The sequence below is a fragment of the Dasypus novemcinctus genome, chromosome 18 (genome assembly GCF_030445035.2).
Source record: "Dasypus novemcinctus isolate mDasNov1 chromosome 18, mDasNov1.1.hap2, whole genome shotgun sequence".
Lineage (NCBI taxonomy): Eukaryota > Metazoa > Chordata > Mammalia > Cingulata > Dasypodidae > Dasypus > Dasypus novemcinctus.
The window spans coordinates 1588115-1609490 of NC_080690.1; the positions used below are offsets into that span (position 1 = coordinate 1588115).

A 21376-nucleotide genomic window follows, 5' to 3' on the forward strand; every position below is an offset into this window, starting at 1 on the left:
AATCACTGAGGCTCAGGGGCCGCAGCTGCGTAGCCCTTTCCTGCCCTCCTCAGGAAATGCACTGGGACTTGTTCAGAGCAACCCACCAACTCTTCAAACGACGTTTTAGTGGTTTTGCTTGAAACAGGAAACTGGCTGCAAGAGAATGACTCATCACCCGAGATGCGGCTTTGAACAACAGCAAGACACCACTTCTCACCTCGTGGACCGACCCGCAGCCCTCGCCGTGGCCACGCCCTTGGTGGGGAGAGTTTAACACAACTGGTTCAACTTCCAGGGAGGACGCCTCAGTGACGGGGACCAAGTGACCTCCAGCCTACTGCTTGGCCCAGCAGCTCCCCATCCAGGCACCTTCCTTACAGAAATACTCACAGTTGCATAAAAGGAGTGGAACAGAACTGTTTGTAATAGGGGAAAATCTGAAAAAGCGTCACCATCCAGCAGGGCCCGGGTTGCGTAAGGCAGGGTCGATCCGGAAAACCGAGGGAGCTTTGTGTACTGAACGGGGAGGGCCCCAGGAACACCAAGGGGGAAGAAGGCCGGGACGATTTGCCGGCCTCACGCAGAAGTGCAGGGAGGGGCCGCCCGGGAGCCGGCACCGCGGATGGGGAGTGGGGGGCGGCGCGTGGGCGAGGCTTCCCACTGTGCACTTGTGTCTTCTGAAATCACAACCATTTTGAAGGCAAAAAGTACCTTTTAAAAGCACAAATACATCTATAAAAAGAGATACAGTTAGTGATTAATTCGAAGGAGACTGCCAGGGCGTTGGGGTTTTCATTTTGGAGTAACGAAAAGGCCTAAAATGGATCGCGGTGATGAAGGCACATCTCTGCGATCGCGGCGAGAGCCACCGGCTGTGCCCCCTGGACGACCAGGCGGCATGTGACTATCTCAAAAAACAGCGGAAAAACGGGGAGGGTTGAGAGCGCCTGTCTCGAGGAGTTCTATCCCTTAGGCTGGAGGGCGCCGGGCGCGGGGTCCTACGGAAACAGGGCTCTGCCTGCGGCGTCTGCCCGCGGGGACACGGCTCTGCCTGCGGGGTCGCGGGCACGCGGGGCAGCGACGAAGGCACCGCCCGCCCCGCCGGAAGGCGGCCCCACGCGCCTGCGCAGAGCCCCGCCCTCCCCGCCGGAAGGCCACCCCTCGCGCCCGCACGCACTCGGCGCCTGCGCAGAAGCGCCGCACGCCCCGAAGGCGGCCCGGGGGCGGGCCCAGTGTCGGCAGCCCGTGGTCCGATTGGTCTCATTGGTTGAGCGCGAGAGCGTGGGCCGGCCCGCCGCTGATTGGACGGTGTGTGAGCCGCCGGGTCCCGCCGACCAATCGCGTCGCGGCGCGTGAGGCGGAGGAGCAGGCTGGGCCCGGGGCGCTGACGAGCGGGGCTGCGGGACCGGGGCGGCCGGGAGGGAGCCATGGCCGCGGGGGAGCCGCTCGTCGCCGTCACCTGCACCGCGCCCGTCAACATCGCGGTCGTCAAGTACTGTAAGGAGCGGGGCGTGCGCGGGGGGCGAGCGGGGCCCGGGCGCCCGCGGGGGGCGGGGCGCGGCCGGCGTGCGGGGCGGGGGGCGGCCGGCGTGCGAGGCGGGAGACCGACTGGCGGCGTTTCAGGGGGGAAGCGCGACGAGGAGCTGGTCCTGCCCATCAACTCCTCGCTGAGCGTCACTCTGCACCAGGACCAGGTGTGCGGGCGACGGGCGCGGGCGGGCGGCGAGGGCTCCCCGCCACCCGGGGCCGCGGAGGGGCTTGGCCGCAGCGTGCCCCGGCTCCCCCGGCTCCTCCCGCTCCTCCCTGCAGTGCCCCTCGGCAGCCGCACGCCCCCACGCAGCACCGCGCGGCACGCGCACACCCGCTAGGGCCTCATCGCGTGCACACAGCTGCCCCGTGGGGTGCACACTTGTCCTAGGGTTTCCTTGGGCCCAGTGGCCCGCGGTGGGGGTGAAAGCAGCTGCCAGGCCCGGTGCCCTGATCCCCAAGGGCCTCCCCAGTACCCGTCTGCCTTGGTCTCCCCTTTTCCCAACAGGGACCGTGGAGGGGGGGTGGCCTCAGGATGACAGCTCGGCTGAGCGGCCTCCTGGTGCTCTGGTCCCCGTGGTGAGCCTCGCTCCGTTCCTAGTTGAAGGCCACGACCACCGCCGCCATCAGCAGGGACTTCACGTCCGACCGGCTCTGGCTGAACGGCAAGGAGGAGGACGCGGGGCAGCCGCGCCTGCAGGCCTGCCTCCGGGAGAGTGAGTCCGCTCTGCCCCTTCTCCTTCCGTCCCCAGCTCTTGGTGGACCCGAGTGCCGGCTCATGCCTCGGGCCACTCTGACCCAAGGAGAGCAGGTGGGACCCCCCCCAGCCCCGAGCTCCAGGTTTATGGGGCTCGTGCTGCGCCAGGACGGACCTGGCCTGGGGTCTCCGTGCTCCTGCGTGGAGGGGCCGGTCTGGGCTCTGCCTGTTTCCTCCTGGCCCGAGGGCGGGGAAGCGGGGCGCTCTGCCAGCCCCTGGCTCCTGACGCTGCCGCCCCCCCACCCCCTGCCCTCAGTCCGCCGCCTGGCCCGGAAGCGCCGGAGCGCAGACGACGGGGAGGCGCTGCCCCCGAGCCTCAGCTACAAGGTCCACGTCGCGTCGGTCAACAACTTCCCCACAGCCGCGGGCCTGGCGTCCTCGGCAGCGGGCTACGCCTGCCTTGGTGGGTACCCACAGGCCCCGCCCCTCCCACTCCGCAGCCCTTGGGGGCTCAGGCCAGCGCGGCTGCCCCCCTTGCGTGTGCTTGGCTAGTCCTCACCAGGACTCTACCATCTCGTTCTTCCGGTCTCCTCCCAGAACGTGTCTGGGCGTAAAACTTCCCCATAGCTCCGCGCGTCCTCGGGGCTCCTAGGTTGAGAGTGACAGCTCATCTCAGGCTGGCTGGAGTCCGGGCTCATCCTCGGCTCATGCTGGCGAGGTGTCCTACGGCTCCCCAACCAGGTCGCTAGGAAACCTTCCCACCTGCGTCAGGGCTCTGCCTTCCTCTGGGCTGGGCACCCTGGACAGACCTCTCACGTGAGGGCAGAGCCAGCCGCCGGCAGGCTAACTCCATTGTCCCACGCTGCAGACGGAGCAGGTGCCTCTGGGCCAGTAGCCTTGGCAAGTCTCTGGGGAATGGTTATCGGTCCAGCTGAGTGACCAGGGCCTGGGAGCCAGGCCTGAGGTGGGGCAGTCCCCCGGGGATCCGTGTGCAGAGGGTGGGGGTGGCCCCGAGAGGAGCCGGCAGGCAGCACGTCCTGGCGTCCAGACCCTTTGCTGGACTGGCCCCCTGAGCTGCCGCCACGTTGAGCTGCCAGTTGCCCTGAGCATGGTCAGGTCTCCTTCCCCCAAGGTACTTTCCAGACTCCTTCCCATCCTTCAAAACCCAACTAGCCGTGGCCTCCTCGGAGGAACTTTCACCGATGCCGGGCAGGGGTTTGGTTTGCTCCACCCTGGCCGCCTCCAATGTGGCGGCGCTCACTTGCAGTTTCTCTAAGAGAGCAAGCTCCTGGGGGCGTGTGGCGCGCTCCGCTCCCTCTGTTTCCGGAGCACATGTCTAAGCGGGCGGGTGGCCAGGTGGCCACTGGGTTGGACAGCGGGCGGCTGAGCAGACGGGCAGCTGAGCAGACGGGCAGCTGAGCAGACGGGCAGCGGCTCGGGGAGCTGTCGTCTCGCAGCCGTCTGGCTTCCCCAGGGAGACGAGCTCTGCACGTTTGGGCACAGCCGGGCCTGACCTTGGCGCTGCCTGAGTCTCGCCCACCCTCCGGTGCCCGCAGCCTACACGCTGGCGCGCGTCTACGGGGTGGAGGGTGAGCTCTCTGAAGTGGCTCGCCGGGGCTCGGGCAGCGCCTGCCGCAGCCTGTACGGCGGCTTCGTGGAGTGGCAGATGGGTGAGCGGCCTGACGGGAGGGACAGCGTTGCCCGGCAGCTCGCGCCGGAGTCGCACTGGCCCGAGCTCCGTGTCCTCGTCCTCGTGGTGAGTGATCCCTGTGTTTTGGGCCCAACCAGCTCTGGGTTTGGGGCCGGAGCCGAGGACAGAGCCTCTGTCGGTCCGAGCAGGACGCGGCTGGTCACGGGCTTGTCCTTAGCCTCTGGGCTGCGGCGGGGAGGGAGAGGAAAGACCCCGGGTGGGCGTTTTGCGGCGAGTCTGCGCCGGCAGGGGACGGGCCGCTGCTTCTGCTCCAGGGGCTGCCATTCCCAGCACTGCCTCACCCCCGTCGGACGCCCGCCGGGGGGCCGCGCGGCCACATCCCAGGGCCACCCCAGCACCCCGGCCGGCAGGCGCACGGGGCTCGCCTCCAGACCGCAGCTCCACCGCAGCGGGGGGCGTGCGCCTCGCTTCCTGGCCCTGCGGATTCCGGGGGCCCCACGCGGCCCTGGGCTGGGGCACCATCTGCTCCGGCCTCTGGCCAGGCTGGAGGCGGGAGAGACCGTCCTCCCTGCTTGGTCGCCGCTGGGCTGACAGCCTCCCCAGGCCCCCGTCCCGGGGCACCTCCTCCCTGCCTGGGTGCGCGGTCTAGGCTTGGGCGGAGCCCCCTCCCCCAAGGCACAGACGCAGAGCGGGCTGCCTGAGCCTCCTCCCCCTGGAAGCCCTCCCTGGCAGCACCTGCCAGCACGACTTGGAGCCCACGTCGGGGTCAGCGGGGCGAGGCCTGGGTGGCCCTGAGCTCAGAGCGGGGTGTAGAGAACAGAGACCCGTCATGGGGTACCCTGGGGCCTCCACCCCGCCTCGTTCAGAGCGTGTCCTCTTCTCCACCCACGTGGGCCCGGCACCCGCTCACGTGTCCTCTAAGTGCTGCTTGAAGAACGGGGTCGCGTCGTGACGAGCGGAGCTGCCTCGTATCGAGGCGCTGCTGAGCTTGGGGTGGCACCGCGAGGTGCCCAGAGGCGCAGCTGGCACACAGCCCGTGCCCACGCCCGGCCCCTCCCCAGGGCCGCCCGCTTCCTGGCGTCCACGGCTTGGCTCTCTGTCCGGCCGGTTTCCACACGGACTGCTCCGAGCCGGCCCACGGAGCTCTGCTTACTCGTCAGCTGCTGCTGGCACTCGTGCTGGGGGTGGCGCTGCGTGGGCCGCAGGGGTGGGGCTGGCGGCGGGTGCTCACGGCCGGCTTTGCAGGTGAACGCCGAGCGGAAGCCGACGGGCAGCACGGCGGGCATGCGGGCCAGTGTGGAGACCAGCGCCTTGCTCCGGGTAGGGCCGGGCGCCGCCCCCGGGGGTGGTGGGCGTGCCCTGGGGCCCCCGCACGCCTCGGTCCTGAGCCCGTGGGACCCCGCACAGCGCCACAGGCGGCCACCCCTGGCCCTGGGGCCCCGGTTTCGGCAGAGCCCCCCCGCGCACCTCCTCCAGAAGCCCTCCTCGGGGCCACCGGCCTCTGCCTTGCAGTTCCGGGCCGAGTCGGTGGTGCCGGCGCGCATGGCGGAGATGGCCCGGTGCATCCGCGAGCGCGACTTCCCGGGCTTCGGCCAGCTGACCATGCGGGACAGCAACCAGTTCCACGCCACCTGCCTGGACACCTTCCCTCCGCTCTGCTACCTCAACGACACCTCCCGGCGCGTCATCCGCCTGGTGCACTGCTTCAACGCCCACCACGGGCAGACCAAGGTAGCGGCCCGCGGGCGGCCCCGGTGTCCACCAGCTCCAGAGCCCTCGAGCCCGCGCAATGCGAAGCCGACCCCCGCGAGCTCGGCTGAGCGCTTCCCGCGGGCCATACCCTCCCCGCGGCGCTTGCGGGCAGCTCCCGCCGTGCTCTGTCTCTGCCTCCATGTTGCTTTTGGCCGGCTGACCGCACGACCATGTCCAGGCCGTGCTGCAGTCGAGCGCCTCACTCGGCTCCCCCATGGCGGCTGGCCGAGGCCGGTCACGGCACGCAGCACCCGCTCCTGTCCGTTCCGCCCGCGGGCCCCGGGGGAGCACTTCGGGCCTGGGTGGCTCTCGAGGCGCGAGCCCGGTGCAGAGCGTTGGCTGCGTGTGGGTGGAGACCACCGTGCAGCGGGCCGTCCCTTCCTTCCAGGTGGCATACACGTTTGATGCGGGCCCCAACGCCGTGGTCTTTGCCCTCGAGGACGCCGTAGACGAGTTTGTGGCTGCTGTGAGGCACAGCTTCCCCCCCGAGCCCCCGGGAGGCGAGTGAGTCCCTGGGCCCTTCGTTGGGGGGCTGGGGGCGCGTGAAGGGCGGGGTCTGCTGTGGAGACTGACGGTGGCCTTGGTCACTGCGCAGTGTCCAGTACACGGGGCCTGCCCGGGTCTCGTCCCCCTGTCTCGGCCCTCGCACGGGGCTGGGGTGAGCTGAGGCAGGGCCCAGGCCCCGTGGCTGCAGGCAAGTGGCTCCCGCCGGCCGGGCGGCGGCCATGAGTCAGGGGAGGGGCGTGGATGTGCCTGTCCCCAGGGCCACATGCCTTGTTGGACAAGTGGGGTGGGTCTTGTCAGGTACCCCTTCCACTGGGGCTCTCTCCGTGGGGGCGCTGGGCACTGCAGGGCATCGCCGTCAGAGCGCCGGCCGCCGTGGCTTCCCGCTGGCAGTGGTCCCAAGGGCCCCCTCCAGAGCAAGGGGCTGCCCTTTGACAGAGTTGGGCAGCCCTGGGCGCCTTGCCTTCGCCGCCGCGGGCGGGTGTCCGTCCTGGCGTTAGGGGGCGGGGGACAGTGTTACCCCTCCGTGCGGCCGAGCACATGTGGCTGCTGCCTGGGCTCGGTGGCGCCTGCCCGCAGGCCCCGGCTCCGTCCACCCCGAGGCCGGGCTGCCGCCTGCAGCCTGCGCTGCGCTGCCAAGGACCCGATGGGGCCTTCTCTTCTGAGCCGGGGTCCCACCAGGCTCCGCATCGCCGCGAGCCCAGACCCCCGGGAGGGGCGGCCCCACTGACCCTCTCCTCCTGGCCAGGTTCCTGAAGGGGCTGCCGGTGAGGCCTGTCCTGCTCTCCGACGAGCTGAGGGTGGCGCTGGCCCTGGACCCAGCCCCTGGTGGCATCAGGCACGTCATCGTCACACAGGTGAGGCCGGGGCCGTGCTCAGCGGGTTGGGGGCACAGGGTCCCGCTGGGTCCAGGGCAGGCTGCCTGCGAGCGCCCGCAAGCGCCCGCGAGCCCCGTCCAGCTGGGGCTGACCCATCTGCCCTTGGGGCTCCCGTCTGCCCTCGGGGCTCCCTGCCTCTGGTCTAGACCTGGCTCTCCTGCCGGGTACCCCAGGCTGACCCTTGCTGTTGTGCGCCCAGAGCCGTGCTCTCTGCCTGGGTCCCTTCTCCCACCTGGGGACTCAGGGGTGAGGCGCCAGGAGCAGGGTGTGCCAGGGGGGGGGCAGGGACGCTTGGCACGGGGTGTGGGACCGGCCCGGCGGGCCTTTCTCCCGTGCCCAGCTCCTCTCCTGGACGTTCCCCGAGGGGGAGGGGCACCGCCTCCGTCTCCCGCCCGCCTCCGAGGTCATCCCCAAGCTCCCCCCAGGGCGGCCGGGCTGGGGGCTGGGGGGCTGCGAGCGGCCGCCCCCTGGGGCCTGCCACGGGTTCTCTGTCCCAGGTGGGGCCAGGGCCTCAGGTTCTCGACGACTCCCACCTGCACCTCCTGGGCCCCGACGGCCTGCCGAAGCCCGCCGCGTGACCGCATCTCCAGCCGCCGCCGCCAGGAGGACCACCTCGCGGGCCTGTGGGGTTGGGGTGACGCCGGGCCTGGGGCTGCGGCTTTGGGGTGCCTGGGCTGGGCCCTGGCCGCACTGTCCCTGCCTGCGCTGTGTGCCGGGCCGGGCTGGGCTGGAGACTGGCGAGAGGAGCTGCCCCCACGCCCGGGTCACCGGTTGTTGGGGTTCTGGGCGACGACTCCGTGGCGCACAGCAGCCTCCGCCATGACTGCGCACTGAGCTTCCACGTGGACCAGGGCAGGAAGGGAAGCCAGCGAGGAGCCTCTTCTGTTCTCGGGGGGCAGCAGGGTGTCCAGGGGCGGCAGCTGCTGAGCTGCATCACACCGAGGTGGCCCCGGCAGTGGGCATCGTGCATCCTGCCAGCCAGCAGGGAATAAACGGGTGTCGCTGACTCTGTGCCTCCTGTGTCTTGTGTCCAGCTCCCCTGGGGCGTTACCAGGCATGAGCCCTGGACCCCACACCTTGCCCCCCCCGGAAAGCCAGGCCATCATCCCACTGGGGCTGGGGGGCCCCCTAACCCGGAGCTGCGGCATCTCTGGTGTCCTCTCCAGGTGTGGGGCGCTGGTGCCATGGGGAGGGAGACGGGACTGGGCTTGGCCTCCCCCACTTCCCGGCTTCTGTTTTTCTGTCTGTCCTGCAATTGGTTGTTTTGTCCCAAGCAGTTGGGGTGGGAGTGGTCCCACAGCCGGGGTGGGTAGCTCCCCAAGCCACCCAGCTTCCTGTGGAGAGCAGGCTCTGGCCGTGCAGCCCTCCAGGGGCCGTGTCCCAGCACTGCCAGGCGTGGCCCCGGTCAGTCCGGCTGTGCGTGGGGGCGGGGCTCCTAGGGGGCCGAGGAAACCTTCGGGGATCGGGCACGCTGGCCTGGGTGGCCTGTCCCCGAGGCCAGTGCACAGCCCGGGCTTCGGTGCCATCAGGCTGTGGCCTGGCACAGGGCAGGGCGCCCCGGCGGCTGGGCGGCCCGTGGGCAGAGGGAGGGGGCTGTCTGGACTTCCTCTGCAGCCTCTGCTGGGGGCTGTGGGGGGCAGCAGGCCTCGGGGCGACCCCCGGGAGCCCAGGCCACGGCACGGCAGCCTTCCCGCCTCAGTTTTCCCGCCTTGGCGCTGGGCCTTCTAACCTGGGAGGGCCGGGACCGGGCTTTCTGGGGATGCGATGCGCCGCAGAGGGGCGTGGCGTGGGGCCGGGGCGTGGCGTGGGGCCGGGGCGTGGCGGGCGCACGGAAGCGGGCGTGGGGGCGGGGCGTGGGCCCGGGGGCGGGGCGGCCGGCGGCCGCGGGAGCGCGCGGGGCCCGGGTCGCCAGTGCCCGCCGCCGCCGCCATGGGGCAGATCGAGTGGGCCATGTGGGCCAACGAGCAGGCGCTGGCGTCGGGCCTCAGTGAGTGCGGGCGGCGGGCGCGGGGCGGGGCCCGGGGCGGCGGCAGGGCTCGGAGACCCCCGGCGCCGCCGCGGCCCGCTCCTGCAGACGCCTGGGGGCGCTGCGCCCCTCGACCCCGGGACCCCGGGACCCCGGGACCCCGGGACCCCGCGCTGGGAGAGGAAGTTGCAGCCCCGGGGCCGCGGCCGGTGGTTTCCGGGGAATCGCCGGGTTGGGAGAACGGGCCGGTAGCCCTGCCCCCGCAGACTCCTCTGCCCCGGGGGTCGCCAGGGGCCCCCCTGGCCTGGGAGCCATGCTAGGGGCCGACGGCCCCGGTTTGGGGGCCCCTTTCCCCCTCCTGGCGCCCCCCTGTCGCTGTGGGACCCGCAGCTGCGCGGAAGGAAGTTTGGCGTTTCCCAAGACCCTTGAAAGCCCCAAGCGGCCCCCCAGGCTGCGCTGGGTGCTGGGGAGCGGGAAGGTGGCCCCCAGGGCTGCGCTGGGGAGGGGGACCCCCGGGGCTGTGCTGGGAGCTGGGCAGGGGGGAGGTCTGGGGCTGTGTTGGGTTCGTGGGAGGCGGGACCCTGGGGGCATGCTGGGGCGGGAGAACCCCCGGAGCTGTTTGGGTGCTGGGGGGTCCAGGGGCTGTGCCGAGGGGAGGGGCAGGCCCCTGCATCCAATTAGGAAGCCCAAGCCTGGGAGGGTGAGGGGGGCCTGAGGCAGGCGGGCGCTGCTGAGGCCCCCCCAGCCCTGCCCTTGAGCCACAGAGAGCGGGGAGCGGCTGGGGCAGAGGGAAGCAGGCACCCCAGCCCTTGGGTAGGGAAAGGGGTGCAGACCTGGGTGGGTCTTGCACCCGCTCTCCTCCCACAGACGGAAGCGTGGGGGCAGCCTGCTCTGCGCCAGCAGGTCACTTCCGTTTTCTAGTGGGGGTGGTGGAGGGAGGACTGCCTGCTGCCGAGGGCCGCGGCGCCCCGGCTCCCCCTGCCCCCAGGCCCCCCCCGCCCCCCCGGCCGAGCTGGGAACCCAGGGCAGGTGCAGCGCGGCCACCGCGGCAGTCCCTGCGGTTACGGCCCTGGGCCAGCGCCGGCCTCACGTCCACTCTCCAGTCCGGGCGGAGGGAAATTGCAAGCAGCGTCTGGGGCTCCTCAGGCCGACGAGACCGCTGGCTGGAAGGTCTCCCGGCCTCGCTCTGCTGAGTCTGCGACTGGGAGTCGGGGTGGGGGCGCAGGACTGGCCAGGTGCTGTTAGCAGCCTCATCTAACAGGCTTCTTTGTCTTCTAGAAGATTCCCTGCCCCTTCCCTGCCCATGTCCTCCAGGGTTCCTGTCATGCCCCTGCCCCTTCCTCAGCCCAGCCGCTCTCCTCCTGGATCCCCCAGCTTGGCCTGCCCCAGGGCCTTTGCACAGGCTGGCTCCTCCGTCCCCTTCCCAGCTCGCGGCCGCCCGCTCGGGTTCTTGTCCCAGCGCTCTTCTGACAGCAGCTGCCTCGGCTCAGTCACTGCCGCGTCCGCAAACCCGCACACGTTAGGTGCTCCGTGACTCCTCGTTGGATGACGAGATGAACCTTCTTCGCGCCTCCCGGGGGAAGCCGGTCGTGCTCCCTGTTCGATTTTAAATGTGCGCCTGGTTCCGTGTAAATGCAACATCGTCATTTAACCCCTTGGAGCATACAGCTCAGGGTGCCGCCACCGTCCGTCACCCCAAACCAACTGCCTTGAGCGGGGACCCCGTCCCCTCCCTGCCCGCCCCGGTGCCCCGCGCTCACCTCTGCCTCTGAGAATCGGCGCACTGTCCGTGTTTCCCGCGCACTGTCTGTCCTTCCGCGCCTAGTTTCCGCGGCGACGTCCTCGCGGCGCGGCTGGAGCGGGCCGGTGCTCTCGGCTCACCTGCCCTTGTCCGGAAGCGCCTTCCGCTTCTCTCGCCTGCGTCGGGCTCTGGGTCGCTCCCACCTTGGACACCTGTGCCTGACGGTGTGTGAATATCGGGGTGCGGGTGTCTCCCCTTGCTGACAGCAGGGAGTGAAGGTGAGGCTCAGGGAAATGACGCCCCTGAAGATGACGGCACCTAGAACGAACGGACCAAGCGGTCTCCTCCACTTCCGAAACAGAAACGCCGACGGACAAGCCGGGGAGTAACGCGCAGGCGCGCGCGGCCGGAGGGGCGGTCAGCCGTGCAGGGGAGCCGGGGCCCGGGGCTTAGGAAAAGCGGAAACCAGGCCGCGGGCGCGAAGCCGGAGCCGGCGCGGCCGGGACGAGGAGCGGAGGGCCGCTGGCGGGAGGAAGCCCGCTCGCCGCTGCCGCGCCCCGTGGAAAACGGCCCCTGGACGTCAGGCCTCTGTGGGCAGCGGGCAGGGCTGGGTTTTCCCCACCCTTGTGGGACAAGGACCCCGACCGGGAAATAAGGTGACGCAGGCTCAGGAGCAGGAGCCCCCGGGACCCAGCAGGCGCCAGCGCCACAGTGCTCAGGGCGTTCCCGCGGCGGCACGCGGGGCTGTCGTGGAAGGGGAGCCCTGCCGGGCTGCGCGCTGCCGAGGGCGCCTGCCGATGGGGTCCACGGGCACTCGCGCCACGGGCGCCCTTCGAGAGGCCTGAGAGTCAGTGTGCTGGGCTCAGAGTAAGTTCTAGAAGACGGGACCGTGCGACGAAAGGACCTGTGGAAACCCAGACCTACAGCCGTCGGAGGTCGGCAGGGACGCGGGGAGCTTGGGGTGTGGAAGACGGGTCTGAGGGGGCTTCGCAGCCCAAAGGGAAGACGGGATGGAGTCACGGTCGGAGGTGAGTCACGGACGGGAGTAGAAGAGCCCGTGTGTGTGCAACGAGAGTTCCAGAGCGGAGAAGCAGGAAATGGAGACAGTAAGGAACGAGAATGTTCAGAAATGAAGAAATCTCTGGTTCAGTCCGTCTCCGCTACCGGAGGGGAAGAGCCCAGGGCATGCGCTGCTGTCGATCAGGCTTCTCTTCATCTATAAGCGATGCCGGCACTCACGGAACAGCGTCTCGGGTACCGAGAGAAGCCAGTCACCCTGGAATTCCAGGACCCAGGAAGACTGTCCTTGCCGCTGAGGGGTCTCCAGACACGCAGTTAGCGCTCACGGGCCTTGGGGGGCGGACTGCGGGTGGGTGAACTTACAGGAGGGAAACTGAAAGCAGAAGGAGGAGCTGGGGCGCAGGAAGAGAAGCTGGTAGAAAGCAGCTGTAAGCGCGCGGTAGAGCGGTGAGGGGGCGAAGCCAAGCTCGCCTTTCTCAAGCTCTTTGTGCGTCAGGAAGTGGGAGTTTTAAAACGTGCTTGCGACATCTTGGGGAATTTGCTTAAGCATGTGAGGATTAACGCGGGATAACTTACCGTGTGCCTCTTCCGTGGTCACGTGCGAAGCGTCCCGCACTGCCTTTGGGGGATTCTTGTCCCAGTGGTCTTCTAGCCCCGTCAAGCTGACTTCCAGGCCACTGAGCGCGGCACGGGGGGCCCCGTAAATGGCATCCTGCGAACAGGCAAGCAGATGAGGCACGGAGGATGTCCCAGGCCTTGAAACAGTCACATGGGAGCGGGCGCGGCTCAGTGGTTGAGCGCCTGCCTCCCATGTATGAGGTCCCAGGTTCAATTCTCAGTACCTCCTTAAAAAGAAAAGTCAGAGCCGTGAAAAATTAAAAAGGAGGAAAATTGTACGTTTTAAAAGACGAAAGCAATACAACCCCCAACTAAAAGAGCCTTGATTCGATGAATCCCGGTTAAAGGGAAACAAGTGGGAGGGCTCCCGGGACGCCTCGGGGATGTTTGGACACGGCGATGGGTGGAAGTGAGGCACAGCGCGTCTGCAGTGGCAGGACGGGGGCGGGCGGTGACGGCGCACGTGGCCCCGCGTCCTGCGCGCTCCCAGCTTCTCTGATGAAAATGTCACGCTGCAAGGGGAAGCCCCTCTAAGCTGTGGGGACACGGGTGTGTAACTCCACACCTGTGAAAAGAAATAGAAGAAGTACAGTCTGAGCAGTTCAACAGAAGGCGGGAAAGGGGGAAAAACAAGTTTAATTTCAACCCCCACAAAACAAGGCGGCAAAACCCGAGTGTCTCACCCAGCCAGTGAAGCACATCACGCCGCTGTCGGATTGGCTGAGAATTGAACTACCTCAGCTTACCCGTCCTAGCCCCCAGCGGAGCCGGCGAGGTGCCCCGGGGGCGGGAGGGGTGGGCATGGGGGGCCCCGAGGCCCAGATGTCCCTGATGCCCGCCCGCCGGGGGTGCACAGGGGTGCTGGCTGTGAGCGCGCGCTCGTGCGCTTCACTGCGGTGACGCCGCCCAAGTGACAGGCAGGCGCCGCGCCCGCAGGGGCGGGAGGGAGGCGGGGGCAGGTGCAGCGCGGGGGGCGGCGCTGGGGCGCGGGGAGCAGCCCACCCTGGGTGCCGACTGCGTGACTAGCTGCGTCGAGCAGGGGCTCGGGGGCACGGGAGCGGGCCCGGGCCGAGCCTGACGCCCAGGATGTGCAGGGGTCCCCCTCCCCGGACAGCAGCAGCCAAGGTGTCGGGCGGGGGCAGCTCGGGGGTGCACTGGGGGCCCCTCGGCTGACCCGGCCGCCCGCTCTCCCGCAGTCCTCATCACCGGGGGCATTGTGGCCACCGCCGGGCAGTTCACCCAGTGGTACTTTGGCGCCTACTCCATGTATCCTTCCCGGGGGCATGTGGGGGGGCGGGGGGCCCACTCAGCACTTGGGGAGCCTGGGGGCTGGTCCTGGCGAGCGGGGGGCTGCCGGGGTCCCCCTGCCCCTCTTCCGTCAGACCCAGCCTCTGCCTGGGTCCCTCTGCGGCCCCTTAACCAGCACCCAGCGCGGCGGGCGTGCTCGTGTGCCTGCTCGAGTACCCGCGCGGCCGGAGGAGGAAGGGCTCCACCATGGAGCGCTGGTAGGTCCCCCCCCGGGCCCCCACTTCCAGGGCTCCCCTCCCCCCTCCCCAGGCCCCCCCTTCCCGGCCCCCCGGGCTCCCTTCGCCCCTCGCCCGGGGCTCCCCCCCTTCCCAGCCTCCCCGTCTCCCCTCCCCCCCTCACCTGGGGCTCCGCCCCCTTGCCCAGCCCCCCGGGGGCCTCGGGGCCCAGGTGGCACGCGGCAGGCGATGGGCCCCTGCCCGCCCTCCCAGGCCCTGGCGCCCACCACGTCCCCTCCTGGCACCTGCCCTGCTGTGCCCGTGGTGCCGGCTGCCCAGGGGGGTGGGCACCCTGCTCCCCACGCTGAGCCCTGCCCCCTGCCCAGCGGGCAGAAGTACCTGACGTCTGTGGTGAAGCTGTTTGGACCCCTCACCAGGAGCTACTACATCCGGGCCTTGCTGCATCTCGGGTGAGCCCCCCACCCCCGGCTCGGGGGAGCTGCCGTCTGGGCTTGGCGCCCCCGCCCAGGTGCTCTCCAGCCAACCCCGCACTGCTCCGGCAGAGGCCCCGCGTCCGTATCAGTTAGCTCAGCTGCGTAACAACCCGCCCCGACCCTTGGTGGCCCGAGGCGGTCCCCGTCCTGGGGTGGCCGGGCTCGGCTGGGCGGTTCTCCCTTGAGGTCCCCAGGCGGTGGCTGTGCCCGGTGTCTGCTGGAAGCTGCCCTCGGGCACACCCAGTAGTGCAGGGTGGCAGCCTGGCTGGCACACATGACCCCCGCACAGCTGCTGGGTGCCACGGGCCAGTGTCCCCTGAGGCCAGACCGTGGGGGGACACCGGGCTGGCATGCCCAGAGCTCAGGCCCCGTCCTGACGTCCTGTCTCCCTCACTGCCCCGTCCCTGCGCCAGGCTGTCGGTGCCCGCGGGCTTCCTCCTGGCCACCATCCTTGGCACCGCCTGCCTGGCCTTCGCGAGCGGCATCTACCTGCTGGTGAGTGGCGGCCCTGCGCCGCGCGTCGTGGTGGGGCCGTGGCGGTCCGGCCAGTGCCCTTTGCCCACCCCCGTGGGAGGCCTTCCCCCGCCTTCACCCCGCCTGCACTTGGCGGGGCGGGACCCGCTTTCCAGCCCGCGGAGCAGGTGCCCGGGGCGAGGCTGGCCCAAGCCACACAGCCAGCCAGGGCCGGCCCGGGTTCGAGTCCTCTACTCGGGTTCCTTTCCCCGGCTTGGGGGGTGGGGGTGGCAGGACCTCCTGGGGGACCTTAACACAGAGACCCCGGGGGCCGTCCTGGAAAACGGCCACGCGCCATCGGGGCGCATGACGAAGCCGTCGTAGGAAGAGGCCGGGGCAGGCGCGGAGGGCTGCCAGGCAGAGCCCGTCCAGCTGGGCCGCCCCGCGCCTTGCCGGCCGCCGCGGGTCCTCGAGTGCCTGTGCGGTTACGCCCTCTGCCCGCGGCCCCGAGGCAGCTGTCCTCGCGTGTGCCGTGCGCCGTCCCGTTCCTGTGCTTTCTGTGTGTCAGCGGGGTCTAGACGCGGTCTGTGTCTCGGAGTCCGGCCTCGTGTCTCCCGGTGCCTGGCCTTGGCCCCCTTCCTGGGCCTGCGCCTGCTGGCACCCCCGGGGCCACCTGCCCAGCTCCCTGCTGCCCGCGCGGCGTGTCCCCTGCAGACCGGGTGGACGTTCCTGGGTTAAGGCCGGAGCGGAGGGGCAGCCCTCGGGTCCCTTCGCCCCTGCTCGGCCTCGCCCAGATTGCTGGGCTGACGGGGGCCAGTGCCTGGCAACCTCCAGGGCACGGGCTGGGCGGCTCTGCATGTGCATCAGCGCCCGAGCGTCCCCTTGTCCCCCGCCCTCAGGGCTGGGGAGTCACTTCCTCCTGTTGATCTGTGACAAGTTGAGACCTGGCCCTTCCCCTTCCTACAGAAGGCCTCACCGCTCTGCCGTCCTCGAGCAGGGCCGACGGGTAGCCCTCTCGCTCCCTTGGCTTTCTGGCTTGTACGTTTATATGTTTTTTATTTATTTATTTCTCTCCCCTCCCCCTGCCCCGCCACTGTCTGCTCTCTGTGTCCATTCACTGTGTGTTCTTCTGTGTCCGCTTGTATCGTCAGAGGCACTGGGAATCTGTGTGTCTTTTTGTTGCGTCATCTTGCTGTGTCAGCTCTCCGTGTGGGCGGTGCCATTCCTGGGCAGGCTGCACTCTCTTTCACGCTGGGCGGCTCTCCTTATGGGGTGCATTCCTTGTGCGTGGGGCTCCCCTATGCGGGGGACACCCCTGCGTGGCAGGGCACTCCTTGCGTGCATCAGCACTGCGCCTGGGCCAGCTCCACACACGGGCCAAGGAGGCCCGGGGTTTGGACCCTGGACCTCCCATGTGGTAGGCTGATGCTCTGTTGAGCCAAATCCGCTTCCCCGGCCGCACACACCCACCCCGCAGACATGCTGGGGACCCTGGGGCCCGCACTGGCCACAGGTGAGGGGAGCCCCCGCCCCCCAGCTGCCCTCCCTGCCAGTGGGCGCCCCGCGGAGTGGCCTCCAGGGCCCCTTCCCGCCCGAGGGGACGCTCCTTGGTGCAGGGGTAAGGTTGAGGCAGACCCCACCCTGGTGTGTCCTCAGGCGTCGCCCTTCGGGTCCGGTGGGCTTGGGCGTCCGTCCCTGTCCCCCCAAGAGCTGCGTGGGTGGGGGTTCCCAAGGGTCCTACAGGGCGCCCCCCAGCGTGGCCCGGCCCCTCGCCCCCAGGCGGCTGTGCGCGGCGAGCAGTGGATGCCCATCGAGCCGAAGCCCCAGGAGCGGCCGCAGGTGGGAGGTACCATCAAGCAGCCACCCAGCCAGCCCCCGCCCCGGCCCCCCGCCGAGGCCCGCAGGAAGCCGGGCGAAGAGGAGGCGGCGGGGGTCCCCTCGGGCGGCCCCCACGTCAACCCGCTCCCCGTGACCGACGAGGTCGTGTGACCGCGCAGTCCTGCACAGCCACCAGGGCGCTGTGCCCCTTGGCAATAAACGGAGAGAAATGATGGTGTGTGGGAGTCTTACTGGTGCTGGGGGTGGGGCAGCGTCGGCCCACCAGGGACGAGGGGGCCGAGACCCCGGGAAGCGCCCCCCTCCCTGCCTCTGTGGAAGCCCTGGCCGTCTTCCAGTTTCATTCGCTGCAGTGATTTCTTTCTCAGTGGTATGCAAAATTTCAGCGCATTGGCTATTCTGTGAAATACGGTATTTGGAATTCCATGTATTTTTAATTTCTGCTCTGGAAATTTACATCCCTGGCCCTGGGAGGAGTGGAGCAAAGCAGTTGTCCCCCCTTCCCAGCTCCCCTGGAGCATCCCTGACACTCGGGGAACTTGGGTTTTAGAGACGTCCAAGGGGGCCGAGTGAAGAGGGCAAGTAGATGCGGGTCAAGCCGTGTCTCAGCACCGAGGGGCGCGGTGACCGCCGCCTGCACGCCCCGGGACGTCGCCATCGGGCTGGCTGCTCCCCTCACCCGCCTCTTGCAGCCAGGACCCCCGTGGCCCGCGGACCCCCAGTGTGTGCCCGGCCTGGGCCTGCACCAGCACGAGGGACCTGGGTCCCGGGCGGCTTCCGCTGCTGCCCCTGGCGCCCACGCCCCCTAGTCTGGAGAATCCCTGAAACGCCTCCTGTGGGGGGCTCCTGCCCACCCCGGCGGACGCCCCATGCCAGGTGCCCCTGCCCACCCCGGGACCGCTGCGCTGGAACTTGGTCGCCCGCCCCCGGCCTGCCCCCGCCCGCCCCTGGCCTGTCCTCAGCTGACCCCGCGGTGGTCCCGCCTGCCCTCGCCCCGGGCTGTGCCAGCGCCTCCCGCTTGGCCCCAGGGGCCCCCCAGAGACAGCCACGTCGTGTGCCCCCCGGCGCCGCCCCCTCTGTCCACCGCCCCCACTGCGCCCACCCCGGCCCTTGGGTGCTCCGTCCGCAGCGGGGCTCCCGGGCCCCTCTCTGGAATTGCCACCGCCCTTCCTGCCCTACCCTGGCCGTCGACTAAGCCTCGGCCGCTGCCCGCGGTCACCACGCTCGGGGACGGGGACGGGCCTGCCCGCCCGCCGCGCTCTTCAGAGCCGGGCTCTGCGGGGCGGCTCGGGGCTCCCGGGGGCTCCTCGCCTAGGTGCGCAGGGGTGCAGTGGACAGGTGGGCTGGGCAGTGGGGTCCCACAGGCTGCCCGGAGACCCCCAGGGCGCAACGCCAGCCCTCAGCCGGCATGTCTGAGATGGGGAGACCGAGGCTCCAAGCGGGGGGACGGAGCCAGAGCTGCCCCCACCTGCCCCCGCCCCAGGCACCTGGCGACCCCCCAGGGGTGCGCCCCGCCCCCGCCCCACGTCCTGGGGGACCCAAGAGGGCACAGCCAGCTCCCCGGGCGCCAGCGGAGGGCAGAAGGCCCCAGGCCCCGGGACTTGGTGGGCCCGGAGGTCGCGTTTCCAGGGCGCCTGCTGCTGTCCACCCAGGCGGCCATCGCGGCCATCACCAAGCGCCAGGACCGGGCCGCGGGCAGCAGAATTAAAGGGGAAGCAAGTCACGCCCGTCCCGGAGTCCGGGGCCCCCAGTGCCCACGGGCTGGAGGTCCTGGGCTTGTGGTGCGGCCCCGCCCGCGGCCCCTCTCGCCCCGGGGACGCCAGTCCTGTGGCGCCGCCCTTCCGGCCGCCCCTGTCACACGTCTGTCCACACGCACACGCGAGGGCGGGGGCAGGGTGGGGGCCCGTTCCTGGGGGCTCGATTCAGCCCCCAGCCCCGTGATGGAGGGCGCAGGCCGTGCAGGAGCGCCTCGGGACGCTCAGACACCCCCACATGCATGGGCTCGTGTTTGCACAGAGCTTTCTGGAAGGACATACTGGAGTTGGGCCAGTGGGGTCGGTGGGGCTGGGGTGGGGAGGACGAGGCGGGGTCTTCACAGATGCCCCTCTGTGTGGCCGCAGGCTGTGCTGTGGGCGGCGCCTGATTTCCTCCCAGAAGCCTCGGGGTGGCCTGGCCGGCCTGAGCCCAGGGCAGCCCCATGGCCGCTGCTGCGTCCGCTCTAGGGGCGCCGTCCTCCCACCTCCAGGGCTGTGGAGTTGGGCGTGGCCCCTGCCCAGGACCACCGGGCCCATAAACACCCAATAAATACTCACAAATAGGGGGCCCTCTGTGCCCCTTCCGGCTCCGAGGAGCCCCTGGAATGCCCGGCGGGGGGGCTGCTGGCCGCGGTCACCAGGCCAGCCCGGGCAGCACGCAGTGCAGCCGACGGCGCGCGGAGGGCCTCGGCGTGGGGGGCGAAGGCCCGGGCGTGGCGGCCCCCGCGCCCTGGCGGCCGAGCACCCCAAGCCCTGCAGCGGCTGCCCCACGGGGCGCGGGCGACTCGCCCCGTCTTGGCGCTGATGTGGCCGCGCTTGGGCCCTTGGCCACCGCCTGCCTCCGCGGGTAGCGGCCGGGTCCGCGTCGATGCTGCCCCGACCCCGGCCCAGGCCCCCACGCCCCACACGCGGGCTCAGCCCCCCGTCCTCCGTGCCCCGGCCCAGCCCCAGGCCCTCCCCATCCCCCACGCCCCTTGCGCCCCAGCACTGACTGCCCCGCCCTGGCATACAGTCGGTGCCTACTAACAGCCAGGGCAGGGGCCCAGGAGCCTCCCCGTCGCTCCCACCAGGCCCAGGCGGGCCCCGGGCCTGGGCTGGGACTCGGGGGGCAGCAGTGCCCGCCCCCAGGGAGAGCCCCGAGGCTCGAGACCACCCGCCGGGGACCCCTGCGCTCACCAGGGTCTCCAGGGCGATGGCGCGCTGGTGGGCGTCGGCCGCCAGCACCTCTCAGCGCAGCGCTGAGCACCGGGGCTACGGGTGGGGGGTCCCTCTTGGCGCTGCGAGCACGCAGGTGTGGGGGCGTCTGGCCGGAGGGCAGCTCCTCTGCCAAGTAGCAGCGTGGGGTCTCGTGGGCGTGGGGGCGCAGCAGGGTGGGCACCAAGAGCAGAGGCAGGAAGCCAGGGCGGTGCTGGTGGCAGAGGCGGGTGGGGGGTCGGGGCCCAGCCCACCCCAGCTTGCCCCGGGCTCTGGGAAGGGGGGCAGACGGGCCCTGCGGGGCTTCCAGCTCCCCCCAGGTGTGGGGGCTTCTGCCCGCCCCACGTCCTCAGCTCCAGGGTCGACCAAGCCCTTGCCCTCAGACCCTGGCCACGGCATAGGCGCTGGCTCACCATGGCAGCTTGGTGTGCTCAGTGGCACCTGTGGAGCACCTGGCGGGGCACCTGGAGCACCTGCGGGGCACCTGGCGGGGCACCTGGAGCACCTGGCGGGACACCTGGTGGGGCACCTGGAGCACCTGGCGGGGCACCTGGAACACCTGGCGGGGCACCTGGAGAACCTGGCGGGGCACCTGGAACACCTGGCGGGGCACCTGCGGGGCACCTGGAGCACCTGTGGGGCACCTGGCGGGGCACCTGGAGAACCTGGCGGGGCACCTGGAGCACCTGCGGGGCACCTGGAGCACCTGGCGGGGCACCTGGAGAACCTGGCGGGGCACCTGGAGAACCTGGCGGGGCACATGGAACACCTGGCGGGGCACCTGCGGGGCACCTGGAGCACCTGTGGGGCACCTGGCGGGGCACCTGGAGCACCTGGCGGGGCACCTGCGGGACACCTGGAGAACCTGGCGGGGCACCTGCGGGGCACCTGGAGAACCTGGCGGGGCACCTGGAGCACCTGCGGGGCACCTGGAGCACCTGGCGGGGCACCTGGAGAACCTGGCGGGGCACATGGAACACCTGGCGGGGCACCTGCGGGGCACCTGGAGCACCTGGCGGGGCACCTGCGGGGCACCTGGAGCACCTGGCGGGGCACCTGCAGCACTGGCAGCTGCTGGCTTGAGGCATCTTCATACCTGGGGAAAACCTGGGGTGGGGCCTGGGCTCCAGCTCCTCCTGGGAAGTGCCAGGGGCTCCCCCACCCCCCGTGGTGAGTCCTGTCCCTCCCGTTCTTCCCACTCGCCCCCAGCCCTGCTTAGTGCCAGGAGCGGGGGATTCTGGCCACCTGTCACTGGGTGGGGAGGGCAGGTGGGGCCTGCAGGTAGCGGAGGGCGCCTGAGGGTGGGGGGACCAGGCGTGCTGCACCCCAGGGGCGTGGCCTCAAGAGCGGCCTGTGCCCCCCGGAGGCACCGCTGGCTTTGGGGGTGCTGGGGCTGCCTTGGTTTGCCTTGAAGGACCTGGAGCGGGAGGCCACCCGGGCTGGGCTGCTGGGGGTCCCCTGAGCCCGCCCCAAGGGGGAGGGGCCTGCCCGGGCCTCTCCCGTCAGTTGAGGGCGTGCACCTGAGGGGTGCGGCCTCCAGGCCCTCACCTGCCGGCAGGTGTAGGACACAATCCCAGGGGAAGGGGCTCTCCCGGGTGCAGTCATGTGACAGCTGCGGGCTCACCGTAGCCCCTTCAGCCTTCACTTGCCGCTGAGGACACCGCCCGGGCCCGCGGGTGCTGCTGTCCTGCTGCCTTCTCTGCTCCTTCCCAGGAGTCCCCAGGGCTGCTTCTGCCCACAGGGGCCCCCCCGAGGGGCCATCCACGCTCTACTTACATACCTCCCGTGCTGGGGAGCTCACCACCTGCGTTAGCTCTGGGCCCTGGAGCTCTAAAACAGCAGCTCT

General features: G+C 70.4%; 2 protein-coding genes across 3 annotated transcripts; both read left to right on the plus strand.

The window, feature by feature from the left end:
- The first annotated feature begins 1346 nt into the window (after positions 1-1346).
- MVD (mevalonate diphosphate decarboxylase) lies at positions 1347-7998 on the plus strand. Its single transcript, XM_058279586.2, has 10 exons — positions 1347-1479; positions 1606-1676; positions 2111-2225; positions 2523-2669; positions 3763-3962; positions 5103-5177; positions 5370-5588; positions 5998-6113; positions 6862-6970; positions 7489-7998. Exons 1-10 carry the CDS (start codon positions 1410-1412, stop codon positions 7567-7569), a joined length of 1203 nt encoding a protein of 400 aa, XP_058135569.1. The 5' UTR covers positions 1347-1409; the 3' UTR covers positions 7570-7998.
- An 855-nt stretch (positions 7999-8853) lies between these two features.
- On the plus strand, positions 8854-16797 carry CYBA (cytochrome b-245 alpha chain). Of its 2 annotated transcripts, XM_058279587.2 has the most exons (7): positions 8854-8978; positions 13533-13602; positions 13767-13841; positions 14186-14269; positions 14707-14788; positions 15713-15784; positions 16526-16797. In XM_058279587.2, the coding sequence occupies exons 1-7, from the start codon at positions 8921-8923 to the stop codon at positions 16733-16735; spliced, it is 651 nt and encodes a 216-aa protein (XP_058135570.1). In that variant the 5' UTR covers positions 8854-8920; the 3' UTR covers positions 16736-16797. The 2 variants fall into 2 exon arrangements, with proteins under 2 accessions (XP_058135570.1, XP_058135571.1); XM_058279588.2 differs by lacking the exon at positions 15713-15784.
- The last annotated feature ends 4579 nt before the right edge of the window (positions 16798-21376 follow it).

Coding starts and splice junctions, on each gene's coding strand:
- CYBA (XM_058279587.2), top strand. CDS start 8,921: ATGGGGCAGATCGAGTGGGCCATGTGGGCCAACGAGCAGGCGCTGGCG. Junction 8,979..13,532: donor GGCGCTGGCGTCGGGCCTCA/GTGAGTGCGGGC, acceptor GCTCTCCCGCAG/TCCTCATCACCGGGGGCATT. Junction 15,785..16,525: donor CTCCCTTGGCTTTCTGGCTT/GTACGTTTATAT, acceptor CCTCGCCCCCAG/GCGGCTGTGCGCGGCGAGCA.
- MVD (XM_058279586.2), top strand. CDS start 1,410: ATGGCCGCGGGGGAGCCGCTCGTCGCCGTCACCTGCACCGCGCCCGTC. Junction 1,480..1,605: donor CATCGCGGTCGTCAAGTACT/GTAAGGAGCGGG, acceptor GCGGCGTTTCAG/GGGGGAAGCGCGACGAGGAG. Junction 1,677..2,110: donor TCACTCTGCACCAGGACCAG/GTGTGCGGGCGA, acceptor CTCCGTTCCTAG/TTGAAGGCCACGACCACCGC.